This window comes from Gallinula chloropus, assembly GCF_964237585.1.
Source record: "Gallinula chloropus genome assembly, chromosome: 15".
NCBI classification, from domain to species: Eukaryota; Metazoa; Chordata; class Aves; order Gruiformes; family Rallidae; genus Gallinula; species Gallinula chloropus.
In genome coordinates this window covers 10,808,008-10,829,644 of record NC_140100.1, presented here as the reverse complement: position 1 = coordinate 10,829,644, position 21,637 = coordinate 10,808,008, and the positions used below count along the sequence as shown (strand labels likewise).

The 21,637-nt window shown below is 41.7% G+C and overlaps 1 protein-coding gene across 1 annotated transcript in view; it reads right to left on the bottom strand.

Annotated features, from left to right (window-relative positions):
- Nucleotides 1-4,758: 4,758 nt before the first annotated feature.
- Nucleotides 4,759-21,637, bottom strand: part of DNAH3 (dynein axonemal heavy chain 3) — a gene marked incomplete at its 5' end in the record, with an annotated part of 53,028 nt that continues 36,149 nt past the window's right edge. Inside the window, 18 exons of the mRNA XM_084271016.1 lie at nucleotides 4,759-5,169; nucleotides 5,351-5,488; nucleotides 6,288-6,492; nucleotides 7,299-7,441; nucleotides 7,609-7,776; nucleotides 8,372-8,526; nucleotides 9,338-9,454; nucleotides 10,852-11,096; nucleotides 11,396-11,621; nucleotides 12,559-14,700; nucleotides 15,622-15,820; nucleotides 16,713-16,895; nucleotides 17,768-17,984; nucleotides 18,284-18,449; nucleotides 18,567-19,233; nucleotides 19,784-19,927; nucleotides 20,844-21,000; nucleotides 21,092-21,215. Coding sequence (XP_084127142.1) covers nucleotides 4,816-5,169; nucleotides 5,351-5,488; nucleotides 6,288-6,492; nucleotides 7,299-7,441; nucleotides 7,609-7,776; nucleotides 8,372-8,526; nucleotides 9,338-9,454; nucleotides 10,852-11,096; nucleotides 11,396-11,621; nucleotides 12,559-14,700; nucleotides 15,622-15,820; nucleotides 16,713-16,895; nucleotides 17,768-17,984; nucleotides 18,284-18,449; nucleotides 18,567-19,233; nucleotides 19,784-19,927; nucleotides 20,844-21,000; nucleotides 21,092-21,215 — 5,750 coding nt within the window. The 3' untranslated portion in view covers nucleotides 4,759-4,815. The remainder of the gene's footprint in view (nucleotides 5,170-5,350; nucleotides 5,489-6,287; nucleotides 6,493-7,298; nucleotides 7,442-7,608; nucleotides 7,777-8,371; nucleotides 8,527-9,337; nucleotides 9,455-10,851; nucleotides 11,097-11,395; nucleotides 11,622-12,558; nucleotides 14,701-15,621; nucleotides 15,821-16,712; nucleotides 16,896-17,767; nucleotides 17,985-18,283; nucleotides 18,450-18,566; nucleotides 19,234-19,783; nucleotides 19,928-20,843; nucleotides 21,001-21,091; nucleotides 21,216-21,637) is intronic.

Genomic DNA, 21,637 nt, shown 5'->3' with positions numbered 1-21,637 from the left:
ATTATTTCCTGGGAATGCCTCATGTGGGAAGTAATATATAAAATGCCATTGTTCTGTCTGTCAGCAGGAGCTTTGCTAATTTACTGCTGCCAGGAAGACACAAACCAAATCTCCTTTGGCCTGGGAGAAGGGGGGTGGAATAAAGACAGTACAAAATAACACAATTAAACACAGTGCAAAAGCCTTCACTGCAAGAAGCAGGAGCAGTCCCCATCCTCATCCTCAGCCCCCAGCACAGAGAGGTGCTGCCTGATCCAAACCAAAATGTGCCCAGACAAGGGCTGCAAATGGAAGCTTAGGCTGCTTGTTGTCATTAAACTATCACTTCAATGTCTCTAATTGTTAAAATTCAGGTGGCTAATGAAGGTACTGATGCTGTGACTCATCAGGTGAATAAACAGCTATGTAAATGAGCAGTCTAATTGTACTGTCTGTATTCTAGTCACAACTCTTTCCCAAGTACACACTGTAAAATGCAGATTATTTCAAAAGAACTTCCCTAAAATTCCAGAAGATTTACACCAGATTGAAGGAACAACACGAGTGTGAGCTTATTCCTGAAGAAAATGTAACCATGCAAATGTAAAAGGCTGAAGCAGCCGTAGTAACTCAGTGTTTCCAGCATCAGGAGGTGAAGACTAAACCTGTTAAAGCTCAGGCTGTTCAGCCACAGGAAAGATTAGATCAGCTCTTCTGTCAGGTCTGGAGAGCAAACCCCTTCTCTCACAGGTTAAGTCAAACTCTGTGGAAAAGAGAATCTGCCTTGGATAGGGTCCTTTGGGTTTTTTTGAGGTCAGACTGGCAAACTACCATTTTGAGGGAGTTTCATTAAAAATTTCACCTGTAACTCAGTCCAGGAGGGAGGCAGGTGTCTCAGCTGGTACTCACTGCATTGAATTCCAAGGACAGTGTCACTTCTGTCAAGGAGTATTCCACAACTGTGCACTGTCATTCTTACACATTAATTTTCCTCACAAAAAGATATTTAAAAAAGCCCATGGGTTTGTGATGGCTGGATTTCAGTCAGCATACACTCTGTCCTGTACCTCCTTACCTTCCTCTGACTCCCAGCACCTCTTCCCAGTACATCCCACTAGCCAGGAGGTGCTTCAGAATAATGAACAGCAAGAAAATGACATTGATGTTGTTATCTTTGGAAATAAGAGTCCTGAGTCAGTGGCATGGACTCTCTGGCAAGCTGCCCAGCAGGCAGGGCCATAGTGATGCACTCTCTGGCCTTGAATAATAACACCTCTGGAAATCCTGTCCCTAACTCAATCATTAGTAAGGTTTAATTGATGAAGCTGTGTGCTTATGAACCCAAATTTAAGGCTACCATAGTGAGCCCACAGACTTGGCACCTGCAGTCTGAATGTTGCCTGGGGCTGAGGAACCACCCATGACATTGCAGCAGGCAAAGCAGACCTCACTGTGAACCCATCAGAAGTGGTACCAGTCTCACCCACCTTTTATCCACAGACAGAAAGGTCACTTAATTTCCTCACACCTGTAAATTCATTTTCAAGAACACTAATTACAGGAGAGACCTGCACCTTTCACTGATTTTTGTAATTCCAGGATTGGGTTCTGGTTTACCAGAGCTTGTAAACAGAAGAATTTTGGGCCTTTGTATCATCTTTTGCTTTTTCATTGTATAATTTCCCCTTTAACAGCCCAACAGTGTTAAAACCAACAGAGATTTGCTTTCTGGTTCTGAAATTTTTGTGTATGGATGAGGTAGGAGAAAGGTTTCCATCTCCTAAGGAAACAACTGTATCTGTCTCAGCTTTGCCAGATAAAAATCTGTCCCTGCCATTTCTAAGGAAACAAGTCTCCCTCGGTCCCTAATGTCTGCATTTTTCCCCATCTGCTGTGAGCTCCTAGTAAGGCTGTGAATCTGTGATTTGCAGTTAATTACAGGTGGGTTTTGTGGTTTGTTAAATAAGAGCTTCTAATTAAGAAGTGAAACACTTAACCTGTAAAGCCAAGAATTCTATTTCAAGGTACTTCATTTGTCCAAATTTTGTTCACATTTTTACCGTGTCCAACTAACAGCTGAATTGCCTTCTTTTTTAAACAGCCAAGAGACATGAATTCTAGTGTTTAGCCAGCTTCTCATTCTTCAGGAAGGTCTAGACAATGCTCAGGAAATACGGTTGAGAAGCTCATTTCAAAGAGCCACAGAAAAATATCTCTTAAGACAGACATCCCTCAACAGCAAATTCCCTCATGTTCTCGCTACCAGTTAAGGGCAGCCCAGGAAATCACAAACTTCAGCAGTCACCAGCCATACCTGATCCCTGACACACAGCACCCAGCAGATGAACAACCCCACTTCTAGAAACTTCTCTCTCTCACCTGTGTATTTTGGTCACATCTACAAGAGCTTGAGGTATGGCTTTAATTGTGTTCTCTCCAATCTAAACATGAACACACCAGAAGCATTTACAACACCCTAACGAGGACGCTGCACACACGTAGTACCAAAGCCACTCTGTATTCACAAGAACAGCAACCCATGTCATTTCACAAACCTACCCACCCATGTTTGCTCACAAAAGGGCACTAATGAGAATCCCACATAGGAAGTTACCCCACAGTATCTCCCAACACTTGAAATCTCCATAAAATGTAATTTAGAGAGCACATACTAATGAATGTAGCTTTTTATTTCAATCAGCTTAATTCAGAGGGCTGTTTGTCAGACCAGCATCATCTGAGGGAGGATGGAGACACACCATCCTCAAATTTCAACTTGTTTTTATTCCAATGTTCTAAGAATGATTACTGTGTTGTTGGCACAGGTCCCCTTTCAGCAGTGCCTCAGTAGTGACAATTAACCTGTGACCAGTCACATCCATACGCCCCAATTTAAATAAAAGGATCCTTCTGAGAGCAGCCAGTGCCCAATCAGTCCCTTGGGAAGGATCCATAGCCAGGTCCAGCCTCTGACCCACATGCAGAGCACCTGTAAGAGGAGGCTGGTGACTGCTGTTATCTCTGATGCCACAGTGACCTCACTAGTGCTCTGAACTGTTAGTGATGCAATAACCACAATTAGATGCAGCTATTAAAAAACACAGTAATTACCACAAGAGGGTTCTTTTAATACGTGCTGAATTTCAGTCAATGACAAAGCCAAAGGTGTCTGCGTTACTCTTAGGAAGCCCAGGACAAGACTGTTTTTAAGACCAACTCGCTAATATTTATAGATTTCTGAAGCACGATTCTCTTCTCCAACACTGTTGTTTTGGGTGGCTGTGCTGCAACATTCCTAAACAAGTTTTGCTTTGTGCTTTAGATGCCACGTTTCATTTAGTCCAAAGTGCTGAGTGGTTTCTTCCAGCCCTTTATCAAAGGAAATCTCCACTAAGTGTCCTGGCTTGACACCATTGCCCTAGTCACCATGTGAGAATGAAGATGTAGGTACCAAGTGCCTGCCTACTGCAGCTCCTGAGGCATCGAGTAGGGGACATGAGGACACTGTACTCATTACCTAAGTGCAGGGAATTAGGCAGAGCAGCTCTGTAAGGCTCCTGTAACGCGTCTTCCTTACCTGCGTCTTCCTGTGCTTAAAAGTTACTGGCTATGAACATCTATGTAGTTTATTAACCACAAACCAGTGGTTAGTAAAACAGCAGTGAGGGCTGTTTTCATCTGTAACAGCCAAGCACAACACAACAGATCAATTCCAGCATCACTTAATGACTGTAGCAGGATACCAGGGTTGCAGGATTAGAGCTGCAGTTCTGACTTTGGGAGGCCCCAAGTGAGTCATTAAAATGCAGCGATTTGGGCAATGGAAGAGAATAAAAGACCCCAAATTAGTGGATGTTTGTGCAGTGGGTTTTTTTTAAATGTTTGCCTTGATCTTTGTGCTTCTCTTGTGCTGTGCACACACCAAGGCTAATGATCTGTCTGTAGTACCCTCCTGGCATGCTCTGGGGATTTGCTAATGACTGCAGAGCTCTTTGAAGACTGTCAGGCTATTTTAGTTTTAATTAACGTTTGCAAGCTACTCCCAGCTTCTCTGATGAGAGGGCTTGAACATGTACACAATTTCAGGTGGCTCTTAGTCCATCACACAGGAGGGCAAGATGAGGAAGGAAAATGCAACTATGGGAGAAAGGAAACAGCTCCATTTATCAAGCACCTGGGACACACAGGTGAGTAATACTGAAGAGTTTATAAATTATGAGAGAAGCATGCTGCTCTGGGAAGTGGCAGGCTCCCAGAACGTGCTGGCTGGATGTTTTCCACACAGTAACTGTGAGGCACACCTTCAAGGGGTCTCAGTTACTAGAGTTTTACAATCCAGCCCTGAAGTTCCCTCTAGCTGAGGACTGGGTTTACATGTTAACAACAGACTGCTCTCATCTTGCTCCTTGCCATACATACTCCTGGGACACAGAAGTGGTAGACAAATCCACAGAGCCCTATTTGCAAGTGTTGTGGATTACATCCCCATTAAAATCAGCAGCAAAACTCTTTGGGCCCAATTTCAATAAAAATAGCCCTATGAGAGCAGCCTGGGGGTAAAACTAGGACTTCATAAGATTTATAAAGAGGAGAGGCACAAAATTTGATGGAAGTTCTGTTCATTCTGATCTATCACAAGATAAAGTCCAGGCCCTCAGAATAAACTTCTGTTTGCTGTTTTCTCTTGCTCAGTGGCTGATAATGGCTAAAAACCAAAGGAAACTGGGAGCTGCTTGGGAGTCAGCAAGAAATCCTGAGAGTAAAAACCATAAAAGCAGCCAATGGGGAGTAAAGTGTATCTTTTAATAACAACATGTGCGTGGTTTGAGCATCCTCTCAGTCATCTAACTGGCAGAGTGCTGCCACACCTCGATTGATCCAGTGTTTCTGGGGCTTGTCTGAAGGGAGCTCGATTGAGAGGACATAGTTGGTTGAGTGGCCAGTGGTGGATAAGACACCTCTTCTCGCACTTGTCTTGTACACAGGGCATGAATAGATGTTCTGATGAAGGAATCTGGAGCTTTCTCCAGGTTTCAGCCAAATTATAGGCAAAGAATCATAAAGGACCTTTGGAAGTGATTCTCCAATTACCAAGGATTCTCTGTCCCATCGTGCACCTTCCAGAAAAAGGCCTCTCACATAAGCCCCATCTTCTGGCATGTTCTCCATCGTGTGCTCCTCTTTCATCACCTAGAATGATTAAACCATTGCTGGGTTTTATGTTTGTCTGGAGTATATTAAGTCCTCTAAGTGATACTCTAAAATGACTCCTTTAAATACGATGTCTTTTCATTTGAAACTCTATCCCTTGCTGCCCCAGAATGTGTTTCAAGCTTTTCAAGAAAAACAAAACTCCCCTGAGTTTTCTTACCTCAAATTCAAATCCAATATGGTCAATTGGGATGGTGTATTTTCTGGCATAGTTCTGTAAAACACCGGTCAAAAAAGACTGAGTGAAGAAGAATCCTGAGAGCCAAAAGACTGTGGGTGGCCCATTGATGACCCAATCCTGAATACAGAGAGAAAAAAAAAAAACCATAATGATTAAACACAAACTTTTTGTGGCTTCCCTGTGCCAATTCATCAAGAAAGGGATGTCTTTTCAGGTACACTTGAAGAGCACAATGTGATCTAAACCTCGATGGGACCCTCTGGATGCTACCATTTGGTCTGTATTTTTCAGAGACAATAAATCTCAGAAGCCATTACTTATGAGGGCAACAAAAATAATTATTGAAACAACCAGGAATCAGTGCTACTGAGAGAGAGATTTCAGAAAGTAGTGTGAGTGCATTTTGGTAAGTCTAGATACTGGCCAGAAGGAAAAGGAAAAAAGAATTACTGAATTTGGCCACTTCTATCAATCCGCCCTCTCTTACAGGCTGTAAACATCAATCTCCTAAGACTAAAAAGGCCACATTTTCTTACATGGTATCCTCACCCATCCCCATGAGGGCACTCACTACAGCCAGAGCATCAGGTCCTAGCAGAAGAAATTATTCCACTGCAGAGACTCCTGACAAGGAGAGTGTGGTCGGTATCTCTGTCAGATACCACAAAGGCAGCAGGAAAACCAAGGCAAGGGCTGCCTGTCCTCCCACCACTCAAAGCCATTTGGAGGCAGAAGCAGCCCATGTGGTGCTGTGATCCAGCAAACCGCTGCTGGTACACAAGCCTTTCAGACACCTCTTTCTCCTCCTCTGACTTGCACGGGGTTCCACTACACCTCAGCTATTTACAACACCTCTGCAACCTTAAGTAACTTCACCCATTCAGCGCACCCAGTCCTTAGTCTCAGCTCAGCCTACCTGGAAGAAGACCAAGCGAGAGAGGAGATCGGACACATAACTTCCCAGTGGCTTCAGTGATGGATAGGATTTGGCAGCCCACATTGATGGAACTTTGCCCATCAGGATGCTGTTGAAAACCTCTTCAAGTTCAGATGACATCACCACCTGGCCTTTAATGGCTTTGCCTAAATTAATGAGGCTGCTCCGAACAACTTCAGTGAGCCTTAAGAGTAAAAAAAACCCAAACAAACAAAAAAATTGTCATCTCAATTTATTCCTTATTATTTGGGTAAAGATCTGAGTCCAGCTTGAATGAAAGGCCAGTCACAGCCAGTAAGTGTCATGGAATCATAGAATCACAGACTGGTCTGGGTTGGAAGGGACCCCAAGTATCACAGAGCTCCAAGCCCCCTGCCACAGGCAGGGACACCAACCTCCAGGCCTGGAGCTACACAAAGTTGCCCAGGGCTCCAGCCAACCTGGCCTTGAACACCCCAGGGATGGGGCACCCACCCCCTCTCTGGGCAGCCTGTTCCAGCCCCTCACCACTCTCTGTAAAAAACTTCCCCCTAATATCCAATTTAAACCTGTCCTGTCCTAATATCTAATTTGACCTGTCAGAAATTCCTTATCTCACCAATACTTATCAAAACTCTTACTTAATTTCAGAAAAGCAAAGAAAAAACACAGAGAAAAGTGATAAATAGTGAAAATTCCCATTCTAGGCAAGGGAAATCAAGTGACAGGAGCTTTGAAGACTGTAACACTCACTATCATAATGTGCTGTAAAAACTGGGGCCTGGGTATGGCTTAAAAGAATGATGTTGGCTGCCCTACCCCAACACAACAAACTCAAACCTCATTTAAGGTCACACCCCACAAATACAGGTATCATTTTTTAAAATGTTCACCCCAAGAAGAACCTTTCCTGTTAACAGCAATGTACTGTGAAAGGCTTGCATGGTTTAAGGCTTGGGGGTGGCTAATGCTGATGGACAGACGTGGTGCACAGGAACCCCTGAGCGTTACCTGTTAAATCGAATCAGTTCTTGCCTAAGAACTGTATTCATGGACTCTTCATACAGCACTGGGTATGCCTTCATAACCTCCTCAACATCAAAGCTGCTAGGGAGTTTGGATAGGATGTCCTGTGCCAAATCCTCAACAGTTTCCTGAAAACACAAGTTTGCAACAAATGAGGAATGTCCCCTTTTTACACCTAATTTTATTCAGCAAATCCCACAAAACACCAGATTTTATATTTTTTCCGTGCAACCACGTGGGTATTTTAGTCCTTTTTCCCCAAAGAAAGGATGCAATTCATCTTTCTTCCCATTACCTGAGGGGACTTGCCACCTCCTCCTGCTTCTCTAGGCAAAGTCAGGAGCACTCCACTGAAAAGCTGGTTAGTCTCCTGGTTATCCTTGGTAATGTCTGCATTTTCATGAAGTCCAAACACTTCAGGATGTGTTGTAATTGGTAAACTTCGTAAATATTCAATGTAAGACTGTAAAAGAAACATTTAGATACCATAATCATTCAATGATACATTAATTAGTGACCAGTGAACCCCACTTGGACAGAACCATCCCATTTACAATCAAACTCATAAGTTCCCAGTTAAAAGCACCCAGGAATTGACTGGATGTCACAGAAGCAGGGAGGATACTGCATATGCCACCCCTGTAACTGCAAGCTATACAAACAGGCAGGATTTGAGCACGTCTCTTACCTCTATGCAGCTGGTAGAAGGGAGAAAGGGGATGAAAACTGAGTGAGTACCTGCCATCCCACCCCCTCACCCTGATCGCTGCTATCAAGGCAGAAGTGGTTGCAAGAGGGTGCAGAAGCAATGCTGGGAATTCCTGAAGCCTGACTCCTGTTGGCTTTCCAGAGCTGTACTGGAACCAGCACAGGGTGGCTCTTTGTATCAACTAACACCAGAATGATCACTAAATACCTAACTCACCTCAATGAAGTACCAGATTCAGATTTCATACCTAAGATGCATTCTGGCATGGCTTCGTGATCTTAGGGGCATCTCCAAGTACATAGACTTCCCCCAGTAATCCAGAGAGAACGTACATCTGTTATCTTCTCACCTCATATGGACCATGTGGTGGTATGTAGTAGTCATCTCCAGGTGCAAGCATGTACCTGTCCTGTTCTATATCCTTGCTGTACACTATGGAGAGAAGGGACAGGAGCAGGCGCCTGTCTTTGTCATCTGTTACTCTACCTCCATAGTTACATTCCCCTGGGAAAGGACAAAGAAAATCAGGATGAAAAAGCTGAAAGTTAATGAACTAATTGTTTTGCAATAATGTTTTAGCTCCAGTAAGCTGAAGTTCCAAAGCTCCAGATCTTCAGAAGTCCCTATAGTTCAACTAACTCGATGGAAATTAGGCTCTTCAACACCTTTGGAACTGTGGGCCAAATTTGTGTGTCTTGATGATGAAAGGCTTAAGGAACAAGCTCTGAGTAGATCTGAGAAACTGCTACTCGTGCTGGAGTAAATCTCATGTTTTAAGTGACAGCTGTCTTGCTGGAAATTCTTGTTAGTAAGAATTTGTAGAGTTATCAAACCCTGAACAGTGCCATAGAGCTGATCCTCCTCTTGTTCCTCCCATACAAACTTAACTGGCTTCTGTATGTACACAGTAGAAAACAAGAGTTCAGAAACACACAATGCCCCTGCCAGAGGGGGTTGGGGAGGTTTAAGCAATGAGGGGAGGTGTACAGTGACATGAAGCACAGAAAGCAGCTAAAAGCCCACAGTTACTGCTTTCATCCTGACTCCTGAGATTATTTTTCATAAAGCTCATAATATTAACAAAAATCAAGGCCAGGCAGGAGGTTTGCTGGATCATTAGTAATTCTTGTAGCTATATATGAGCCTAGAGAGAAACGACATCTGAGGGTCCAGGATCCAACTTGTCTGCACATGGAAGGCCAAGAGAGTAAACCTGAATGGGATCCACTCTGTTCATCCAGCCTTCATCAGCTGATCCCTGCACCAGCTGAGGGTACAGAGCAAAGGCAGCACGTGGGAGGGTGCAATCCTGTACCTGTTAGATAGGTCAGAGCGTCGAAGGGGATTTCTTCATACTCATTCAGAAACATCTGGATCTGGCGCATGCTGATTCGGAGGTCAGAGTCGTTGAACTCGTAGGGAATATTCCAACCTGTTTGGTTCAGAAAGGACACAGGGGCAGTGCTGGGCTGTACTGGGAACCGCGCTCGGGAACGATGCGAGTGACACGACACCACTGCTGTGGAGCCGACAGCAACAGCTGCCAGGCAGAACCTGGGCACAGCCCTGGCATTTGCCAGGGGTGAATATGACCCCATAACAACACCGTACCCTAAGGCACTGTCACCATCCCTCTATGGAATTAAAACACATGTAGCATTTTGGCATCCCACACTCCTGAAAAAGTCTGTTTTGCCTGACACAGAACACAGACCTGCTCAGCCCCTTCAGCTAACCTGTTGCTATCTGGAGACTATGAGAACCAGAGCTTTAATTCACTAACTGAATTGAATTTTTAACTAACCTGCCCATCCTATTAATGCTGTTTGTATATGACATTCAGAGGAACTATACAATAAAAAGCAACCAGGAGAAGGCTTCTGGTAAGAGATTCCTTCAGAAAGCCTATACCACTAGTGCAAATCAAGAAACAGAGCTAGTGCTGCAAGTCTCCTCCTTCCCCCAGAGAGCTGGTCACAGGAAGCAAGAGATGTTGCTGTTGAAAGTGACCTCTGTCACTGTATAAAAACTGTATTTTTACTTTAAAGCAATAAATTAGCATCTTCATTCTGGCAGCCCAGTCTTTATTCAAGCAGCTGACTATTAAAATAAAGACAGAGATTTTTGGTCAAATCACAACATTTCCTAACTGTCTCTGTTGTGACAAAGGCAGGCTTGGATGGACTGGAAGGCTGAGAACTTCAGCGAGTCTAAGCTCTACACAGTTATAAAAATGGAAACTATAACTCAAATTTCTGCATTTTATGAAAAATTTCAGAACTCTATAGTTTTCTAAATATTTCAAGCTTATAGAAAAAGCTCAACCACAAATCTTCTTGTGAGACATCTCTTTTCACCTCTGCATTATGAACAACACCCTGCAGCTCCATGAATTTCCGTTTCACACCAAACACACACACCAGCTTTGCTAAAACAAAGTGTAGCCAGAAATAACAAAAGCAGAATGGAAGACAACACATCATTAATTATGAAAATTTTAAATGGAACTAGATTTGATGGATAAATTACTGTAGCTAGTATGAATAAATTACTAATTTTGTAAGCTATAATTTGATGTAACTACTCTACAATGTATTTACTTGGAAAACTGGTACTTTCTAGTTCTCCCCTGGGGTAACACTCTGAGTAGCTTTGCCTAAGAATCCCTGCAAATAACAGCTTTTAAACTTTATTGTGTTCTCTGCAATACAGACCACACTCTTGTAGCACCGCTAATAGTAATGCTGCCTCTTTACAGAGAGGCTCCAATAATGCATTTCAAAACCAGTAATCTTCTTGAAATAACCTGCAAAATAACCTAAGCCTTACCCAGTGGGCCAAAGTTTCTCCTTTCCTGCACAATAGCATGAAAAAAGCAAAGGCCAAACAGCAGCTTTTGCCACATTTCTGGTTTTTGGGAGCTGCTGAAGAACACAGGGTCAGAGATGGGGTCATTGAGGTAGGATCGAAGAAGGTTTGCTCTGACTCCCTTGGGAGGCTCGTTCGTCATTTTGATGCCATTCTGGAGGATACTAACTGGAAACTTCTCTGAGGGGTAACTTGTTAACCACAGTCTGAAAAGAATTGTTAAAAGCACATTATCAAACAAATCCTCAATATTGATCTGCAGAAGATGAAGCTTTGTTACTTCCTTAATTATAATGACAACATCTAAATTTGTTCTAAAATGCAGGCACAAAGTAGGTTATACAGGACAGGCAGAGAAGATGACATGCTAATTAACTATCTTTATTTCATCAATGTACCACACTTATGACATGAATGTTACATGTAGCTGTTCACACAAAAGAAGCTGCATTTCTTTTCACTGGTGTACAAATACTCCCATTAAAGAAAGCAAACCAACTCCTACCTGAACTTATCACTGGTATTCTCAGGCACTATAACTTCCTCACAGATTTTTTCCAGATCAGGCATCCAGCTAGTTGCCAGGTGGCAGTTCTGCAACACCACCCAGGTTCCATCCTTAAGAGCCTGATCAATCAGTTTTGCTGCTATGGGCCCCTGGCCCTGTCCAAGCGAAATAGTCTGAGTGCTTGAGCCTCCCATGCCAACATCATCAGCAAATTTTAGCAAACCTAGGATGGCAATTTGCACATGCAAACAAAGACTAATTAGAAGGTAGATCTACATCATGTCCATCATTTTTGTAATGTAAAACAGAATTACAGAGGCAAAAGTCAGCAAGTATTTTACCCAACTGAAAAAAACCCAACAGCCCAGCAGTATCAGACGCTGTACCAGTCACTGTGTTTAAGGCATATATAGAAATATAGGTGCATAAAGTAATACGACAGAAAAAACCACACAAGTCCAGTTAAATGCCTGTCCTCTCCTTCAGCCCTAAGTGCTCCATTCCAGCCTGCACTTCAGCTCTCTCTTGCAGGGGTGCAATTGTTTATGGGGGTTGAGCTGTAAATTGGATCTTTAGATCTGGTTAAAAATAACCCTCCAGCTTTGCCATCAAACCCAGTACCTCCTGGAAACACATCCTTACAGTATGGCTCCACACTATAATTCTTTTGGCAGAAAACCAGGTTTAAAAATAATCTAGGTGGTTATTTTTTAAAGGACATTTACCAGATGTGTTTTTAAGTGTGGTTGTATCCACCATTTAATTAGTAACCAAGAGGGAGGAAACTTTCTGGAGGAGGGCTTGTGACAAAGACTGGGGCAAGTCCCAAACACCCACTGGAAGAATTGTAACACAAGCATAAATTAGAAACTGGTCTGGATCTCACAGGCTGTTAGACCCCTAAATTGCTGCTCAGACCTAGACATTTTATCACCACTACATTCATTCCACCCTCTGGCAATTTTATGATCGTTGGAGATATATATATATATATATATATATATATATATACACGCAGAAGCAAATGTCTGGTATTCTGTCACTGCTGTACTGTACTTTAAAGACAATTTAAAAATGCAATGCAGGGGCCTCCACTATTACCTGTTTAGTCACAGTGACATTTAGCCAGATAAAAAAAGATCTCTGAACACCAATCTCACCTGCCATAGGATCAGCACCTGGTGATAGCACAAAAATCAAAGGAGCACAACAATTTGAATCACTGTAACTTCTTCCAAGGTCAAACGTTGGTGATTCAATAAATGTTCTTCCCATATTTCCCACAATGAACTCCTGCACTGCTGGGATAATTTTGTCAGGTCTCAAACATCTGAGAATAACCAAGCGATCTAACCCCATCAGTGTGTTCCATGCATCTGGGAAGGCTTCTTCATGGGGTCTTACAGAGTCATATATCATTTTCCACTTTGACAAATTCTCTCTCACGTGTTCCATTAGCCCGTGGAGGTTTGTCAGATGAGATGCACGTACGAGCTCAGCCCATGATTTGTCAGACAGCCAATCTGGAGCTGGATTGGGGTGAGGATTATCAAGAGCAACACCACCCGTCAGTAGGAAACGCCAAACCTCATCATCTATCTGGTCTTTGCCCTTCATAATGCCTACTGTTAGAAGGAAGGAGAATAGCAGCTTATGCTTTTCAAACAGCGATCGACAGACGTTATTATAGATGCTCTCTGTGAAATGCTCAGTTATATTTTTAATTCTCTCTTCCAGATCTTCACTCTTTTTGCTTTCAGCAATAGACTGAACGTACAGGTTAATGAACCAAACCAATGAGTACTGGTACATAGGCTCAATGTTTGCCAGATCAGAGATGCAGAAGAAGACAAGGGCTGAATGAATAGCAACTGGTTTATACCCCATTCGAGTAGAATCTATTTGCATCTCAGTTACAGAGGCAGTTTTTTGCTTCTCAGAGATTTCTTCAGATAACACTTTGGATGAAGACAAAATATTAATTGCTGTTTCATCTTCTAAGATGTTTCCTTCTGAACTGGAAAGGACCTCTAGGATTTTATCTTCTATTTCCTTTAGCTGTTTCTTGTTAGCTGCGCTTTCTATGATCAGTTTATTTTTCTTTTCTTCTAGCTCAGGCTTTTCCTTTGCAGCTACAATTCCAAGAAGCTGGTCCTGAAGACCCAAAGGTGTAATCATGAAGTTGAGCAGACAAACTTTCACAGCCACCTCAGGAAGATAATGAGGATTTCTTAAGCGGGTTGTTATGTAAAACCTGAAATCTCTTGAATATTCAATTATATTTTCCCCTAATTTAATGTATTCTACTCCTTGTTGTTTGAATGTTAGCTTTAATAAAACAGGTTCTATGAAAGCATCTAGCTCTTCACCAATGTTTTCTAGCAAGACTGGTGTCCCAAGCTGAATAGCATTTTCTAATGTCCTCACATAATGTGTGTCAGATAATTTGATAACTGACAGCTTGTTAGCCTTCTCCATATTTTTTACCCACTTGTTAGCTTGCCTCTGAGGATCTATCATCAGAGCCCATCTTCTGGAGTTACAAACAATTATGCCATTGTCAACAGAAAAAGAATCAATTGGCAATCCAGCAATCTGCCACGCACGGATTTTGACTGGATCCCCTAATGTGTTGCTTAAAGTGAAGTCCGCAGAGCACGGGATGTTCTTCTCATTGCACAGGATGTGCCATTGCTTTTGGCACTGCAGACGGTAATCCACAGTAAAGGCTCCCAAATAAGCCACAGTTCCTGATGACAGCAACACATCTCCTATAAGGTCTCTGTACCTGAGTCCTAACAATCGTGCAGCTTCTGTCCACCTGTCTTTCTCTCCACCAAGACCACTGATGAGCTGTTCAGCTCTCACAAGCTTTTGTGAGCAGAGTTCAATATTATTTTCTAATTCTCTCTTCCGGTCATTCATGTTGTCAAACTCATCATTCAAAGCTTGGAGACGATCCACTACCTCCTTCAGTTCTGCTTGCTTTGTTTTTAGCTTCTGCATCTGAACCTCCAGGACTGCTTCTGCACCTCTCAAACGTTCACGCTTTGGGGCAACCACCTTTGCAACACGGTCATACACCTCCATGGCTCGTACCCACTTGCACAGTCCTTCACAGGCAGATGAGACGTTTTTTATGACAGCTGGCTGGAAATCTGGATGATCAATAAACCTTTCCCTAATTCTCTTCATTATAGCAGGAGGAATATTATCTTTATCATATGCCTTTAAGCTGTCAAGGAATTTCAGATCTCCAAGAAGTTTTCTAGATGGCCCCCAGTAGTCTTCTACCATTTTACCTATGTTGCAAATAATAGTAAAATCAAGCTTAAAACATGTGAGCAAACTGAAGAAATACTTGAAACATAACATGAGGAATTAACATCAATGATTTTGCAACAGAATTTTAGTATGCAACCACTGTTAACTAGCTTGGGAAAGTCATTACCTAAAGAAATAGAGCCAGGAACTTCAGCATCACTAACCTATGTCATGTTGATTACTTATTAATTCTAAATCAACCAAGCAAAATAAGGTGGGTGTGGGTGTGTAATCACTATACAGGCTCTCTCAGCACAGTTTATTAGATGAAACAGTAACTATGTGAAAGTATTCCTTCCTGATCTAGGTAAGACAGTCTGGGATGAAAGACATTTATAGAATTCTTCTTTTCAATGATGAAGGGTTGAACCATGGGGGCATAAGGTAGAAGAAAAGCAAAAGAAAAAGGTCTCCTCACCTTTCTACTCCTCAAATCCTGTGCAATCCCACAATAACAGCAGAACCCATGCAGAAAGAGCTTGTTGGAGTAATCACTATGGCAGGGCTACAGCTAGAATTCTGCCTCCTGGTGTAAGTGATAATTCGGTAGCAGGGATTAGAGGGGGAAAATACAGGTGAATGGTGCACAGCACAGCTCCAGCTCCCAGAGCTCCTTGGGGCAATGCAGCTCTGGAGACTGGGTCAAAGCAAGCTGAAGGGATGACTTTGCACTAGGAACTGGAATCGTATTTGCAAAGCTTGTACAACAGTGTCGAGCAAGTGCACTCAGTTAAGAGCAGCAAAAGCAGCTCTTTAGCTAGTCAGTGCAGGTATGAGTCATTGCTAGAAAAATGCACTCTTGGCACACAAGGCTGCACCCACCAGAAGCATTTCACTAGTACGACAGAGCAGCACCCTGAGCATTCCTAGAACAGGGATAACAAACACCATATCATTACCACTGCCACTTGGGTCAGGCTTTCTTTCTGGTTTAGTTCCCTTCATGACACAGATACTCTCCATGACGAGCTTAACAGGACCAGGTGGATTCTGCATGGCTTTCACAAGAGAGATGTCTGAGGGATTCAGGGTATCAAGAGCTGCCAGTGCTGCCTCCAAAGCTGGCATGGCCTCAGCAAGGTCTCCTTCACACTCATCCTGTTAAAGACATTGTGCAGAAGTCTGTAAACCTCCATACAACACCTGGTTGCCCTGCTCCAGCACAGCCTCAGAGAACCTTCTCTGCTTATGAGTGCCTAATAAAATGACTCTTCACAACACCATGTTTCTTAAGAGAAAACTGCTTTTGCAATTTGTCTGCACAGTTTAAAAAGAGGCAAGGCTTTTAGAGAAATTAGTAACTTCCACAAGCAGAACTGTTAGTGGAAAAACCCAGACGAGCTTTCAAGATCAAAGTCTCTCTGTTCTGACAGGGAGAATTTGGAAGCCAGGTTAGATACAGTCATTTTAAGTTAAACCTTACAGTGCTGATCAGGTTATAAATATAGACTGTGCAGCTTAAATGCTTTATTACGTACTCAGATCTCAGTAATTATCTATCTTACCTCTCACTGACATTTCCAACTAGTTACAAAAAAAAATACTGAGGAATCCTGCGGTTTCCCACGGGAAATTCTGTGCTACAGACGTCTGGCTATGGCAGTATCTCTTATGTTATGCCTAATAGGGCTTCGTGCAGCACTATGCCAAATTACCTCAGCTAACTCTAAACCAACTGTCTTTAGGCCTGGAAACAGCATAACCTCATTACTCAATCTGTTGAGAAGGAGAAAATATTATTACAGAAATAAAAGCACTACAGCTTTTGGGATGTGAACTAGAAAGGGAAGTTATGCAGTACAGTGAGACACAGTCATATCCAAACAGCCAAAAATTAACTTGTTTATATTAGGAACACCTCATTCATCATCTCTTGCAACTTTATTACCTTAAGAGCTTGGATCATACCATTAACACATCATCACAGCTCCCATTTACTTGGAAAGACTTGGAACCCATCATACTCCAGGCTGAAGCCTTGGTACGCTACCTTAATAGCTTGAGCAACGGCTGCTGCTTCATTGGCCTCCTTTTCATCTGCTGACACCAGTTCCTTCTTTGCATCTACTTCAGTTGTTTCCTTTTCAATCTTGATCATCATCTTGTCTGTTTCTGCTGAAGTTTGGATCAGTTCGGGCTGAAGGTCAGTCAGTTCCTTCTGCATCTCTGCAACCTGATGAACATCAGCCATCATCAAGAAATTTGTCTAAACATCGTGTGCAGATCAGAAGACACCAATAAAGGCAATCTAAACAGGGACATTTGATTTAAATAATTATTAAAACTATATTAATTTTTCATAAGAACTGAATAGATTTTTTTAAAAGGATTTTTATCATCCACACAATACACTTCCTTTTTAAGGAGAGAAATAAACGGATTAATTGAATACATTTTTCTCACAGTCGGATTTGGTTTATAGAACCCCAAATAGTCCTTTACTGCACAGCTGGAAAATGAAACCCAGAAGAAACTCGGAAGGAAACATAAAATTGACAGCAACAGCTGCAAGCTGGATATTCTTCTTCATCCAGCAAGTATTGGACACCTCTTTACTTTGTATCTTGGAAAGATCAACCTCTGGATCATGTGGGTTGAAAAAGAGGGGTGTTCACCTGGAGCCTGATCGGTTTCCTACTGGGACTCAGGAATTAATGTTTATTGTTGACTGACAACATTCTTCAAATTCTCCCCTATTTTGAAAAGGGCCATGGGTACCAGGGTGCTGAGGCATGGATTTGCCATGTAAGGTTTGGAGATAATAATGAAACCTGCAAGGTTTATTCCTTCACCATTTAACTTCTACCATCAATTTCATTCAGCATTCTATTAAATATTATAATCTGAATTTATGTACTATAATTTCTTAAAATGACTAAGCAGTCATCTAACTGTTCCTGCTTGCTTTCTATACACAATTGTCAATAGCATCAGGAATATAGCAAAGAGGGAATTTAATAAGTTTTATTGTTATATGGTTTAAGGGGCTTATACATACCCCACACTAACGTCCACACGTGGTCAGTGTTTGCATCCAAAACCTACCTGTGAAGATGCAAAGTCAAGTTTTTGAAGTCCCCCAAGATAACGAGTTCTCATGGTGTCGACTTCTTGCCTTTTGCTATTCAGCAGAGTCTTATAGGTTAGGATCAGCTCTAGGTATGACATAGGGGTCACGTAGTTGTGTCTTCGCAGCGCAGAGTAGTAGCTGATGGAGAGCTCTCTCACGCTTTCTTGGAAATACTGGCACATTGACACAACCCTAGGGAAAATTTTTCAATATTACTATAAAAATACAATCTGTCTTTACGTTAATTATGAGGAAGTTACTCTATGTTAATGAAATTATATTAATGTTAGTGAAGGCAGAGTTTTTTTCCTCTCATAAGAAATATTTTGGCCTGATTCTCAGAAACAACAGATACATCTATCTAGGTATCTCTGACTTGCACTGAAATCACAGCACTGGCTTAGCCAGTCTCCTGATCAAGTATGTCAGGGGCAAAAAGAGGAGGAGAATGAATATTTGCTTCCTATGTTTCTTGACAAGTAAAGTCATACTCTTTTCTAACACCATCTTCAAGTTCAACATCCTCTAAAAATTTGTTAGCAACCATCTCCAAAGCATCTGTAGGCCAGACTTGGAACCAATCAATGGTGCAGCAGTTTATTAGTGAAGGGAACATCCGTAATCGATTCCGAAATGCGTCTCCAATAGGACTCATGGCTGGGGGGAAAAGAAAATAAATCACAACTGTTATCTAGGTGTGTCTGCAGTCAGGAAGCAGAAAAACAAGTAAGCCAAGAAAAAAACATTCTAAGAAATAACACCTTGTATACAGACCTAAGACAATATGCAAATTTTTCTTCACCCTTTCAGTAAAAAAATTGTACATAGCAAGGGGAGTGGCTTCAACTTTCCTGTTCTCCATCCTTGCAGCACCTTGCATTTTCTCAACAATTTCAGCTTTCTCATCTGCTGCAAAGATATTAGGCACATCACCAGTATTTAAAAGCATGTTAATATCTTCTACAAAAGCTTCATCCTTTATCTGATTATCACAGAACAAAAAGGACACGTTCCTGTTACCAACCCCTGCTCTCCGCATGGCTCGTTTAACATCATCTTTCCACTCACTGATTCCATAGGACTTGGTAATTTCAATTTGAAAGAGTTCAAAGTTATTCATATGGGTGGCAAGCTTGGTGGCACTTTGTCGACCGCTCCCACCAACCCCCACCAGCAAGAGATGTCCGTTATCCTGCTTCAACACCCTGCATATCCTTGAGATATGCTCAATAGCAAACTTGAACATGACTAAGGACATTGGTGCTTTGCTGATGTTGTTGTATTCCTCAAGGTAATGTTCCATCACTGCTGTCAGTTGCTGCAGGTCTGTGATTTCATCATACGCTTTGACATTACTGTCCGGCTTCAAATAGTCTCCAAAGAACAGGCTGCGAATATTGTCATCAGAGATCTTTCCAGTAGGTGAGAGATGACTCAGTACCTAGAGAAAAGACATGAATCAACAGATAATTAAAACTATTAGACAATTATTTTCTTTAAGGTCATAATCACTCCTCCCTACCTATTCTAGGTGTTACCTTTGTCTGGGGAAAACATCACCAAAAATCCCACCTGCATGAGAACACGCTATGGGTTGACATACACGTTTCCACATAAGCATACTTCACAGAGCTTGCTGTCAGATATAGGACAGATTCCCAAAAGGCTTCCCAGAAAAGTACCCACTGTTCCCATTGGCTCATCCAAACATTTAAATAAGGAAACACACAGATAAATACCATGCAAGACGTTTATTCCAGATAGTCCTCTTCCTTCTGAAGTTAAGAATCTTTCTGATACAAAGTAATTTGTATCACCTTGACTAAGGATATGTGTAATGCTCAGTACTGAGTAGAAGACCATCTTTACTTTTTAAATACACTAATTAAAATAATTTAGAATCTATCCAATACTAATGTAATCTCAATGTCCAAGTATTTCTGAAAATGCATCAATCTCATTCTTGGTTCCAGCACATTACCCAAAAATACCTTATCAAAGGTCTGCTTGAAGCAATTTGATGTTGTCTCTTCCACCATCTGGAAGAACACCTTCCTGTCCTCCTCATCAACTAAGCGATCATGGAAGACTCGATAAACCTCATGAATCCAAAGCCTAATCAGTTTGTCTCCATCCTGGAAATGTAAATGCAAGAAAACAGGTAAATATAGCTCAGACAGGATTTGTTTAAAAACAAAAGGATAGAAATGTCCATCTGGACCCAGCTATATCTTGTACTAAACTCAGTGGGAATCTTTCAGTTCCAAGCCATTCAACACATGGTTCAGCATCTGTTAACTGGCTCCCTCAGCTAGTTACCAGCTTGTCCTTCCTGCCAGCACAAACTGGGACTCTTATGTCAAAGCATTTTATCTACTGTACCAAACCTCTGCACCCTTCCAACATCAAGGAAAGGATATACCTTTCAAGATATGGCTCGTGGACTCTAACCCTGGTTAAAAACTGTTGCTGGCTAAGATTTCCCCTGAATAACTTGTAGCTGCTTTGTTCTGTTTCTGCACCAACAACATTCTCTCAACAGAAATAAAAACTTTAATACTCCTTTAACCTGACACTTTACTTAAAATGGATGTAAAAAAGAAAACTAAAAATCATATCCATCTATCAGTATTTATTTGCAGCGTGTGACAAAACTCAGGGCCAAGTTATCTCATCTTGTTCACTGATGAGTTTACCATTTGTAGAAGAGAGAATCTGAGTCTTTTCCATGTTTGATTCCTTTCTATATTTAGTTTGCAAGTTCAAGAGAAGGGACTGTCTGACATGATGTACAGACCTTAACAGATGGGTCTTGGACCTCTGGGCCCAACTGGAATACGTGTGAAGAACATTAACAAAAATGACAGTGCTCTTTCAGAGCCAGAAAATACACAGCAAGTAGGTATTCAGGGACTGTCCTGACTTTAAACCTTTTAACTCTATTGAAGTCACAGCTGATGTATTTTGAGATGTTTACTTATTGATATTATAAAAATAATTTACTTTTCCCATTGTTCTTTCTTACAGCAACATAATGAAGCTACAACTTACTTGCAAATGAGTGTGTGGACAGAGCAGGACTCCTTTAATAACCCTGGAGAAATCACGTAGGTTAAAGACATAATGGGATTTTGAAGGAGTTGGAAGAAAATTATCAACTGCCATTTTATAAATCACCATTGTCGCTTGGACCATCATCTTGCCCAGCCTCAAGAAGGAAAAGAGACACAATTTTAAACCCTGCAGCTAAATTGCAGGAGAAAAATCAACAAAGGTGTTTCAGGAAATAAATCTCATACCTTAGAAACACAGGCTCAAAGCCTTGGCTGAAGTGCCAGTCAGCAACTGCAGTAAAAATCTTGGTTAGAATGTCATCATCAAAGGAACAGATAGACACGATATTCAAGTGCCGTGTGAAGCGCCCTGTAGCACAGACAGAAAGATGCAGAAAGATTTAGGAATGTCCAGACATTCTTCTGCCTTTCAGCTAGCATATTCCAGAACTGGCTGTCACTCACACAACAGCACTTGAATCTGGCTTCAGCTCTACAATTTTGTTTCTGGCAAATTTCTGCCCCAGCAGCTGTGGTTTATATTTTAGATGAGTATTTCACTTAGAATAACTGGTTTTAGTATGAAAATATCAATCTCCAGTACAAGGAGGCCACTATTCTTATCAGATTTCATCTAAAAATATACTTATAAATTTTAAAATTTAGCTGTATCAGAAGAGTATTAGAGCATTTATATGAAGCAAAGTAGCATAGAGTGCTTTGTAAAGGTGTAGCTCTAGCTACATCAGGGCTTCTACTGACAGAACTCTTTCATCAGAAAATAAAACCTCC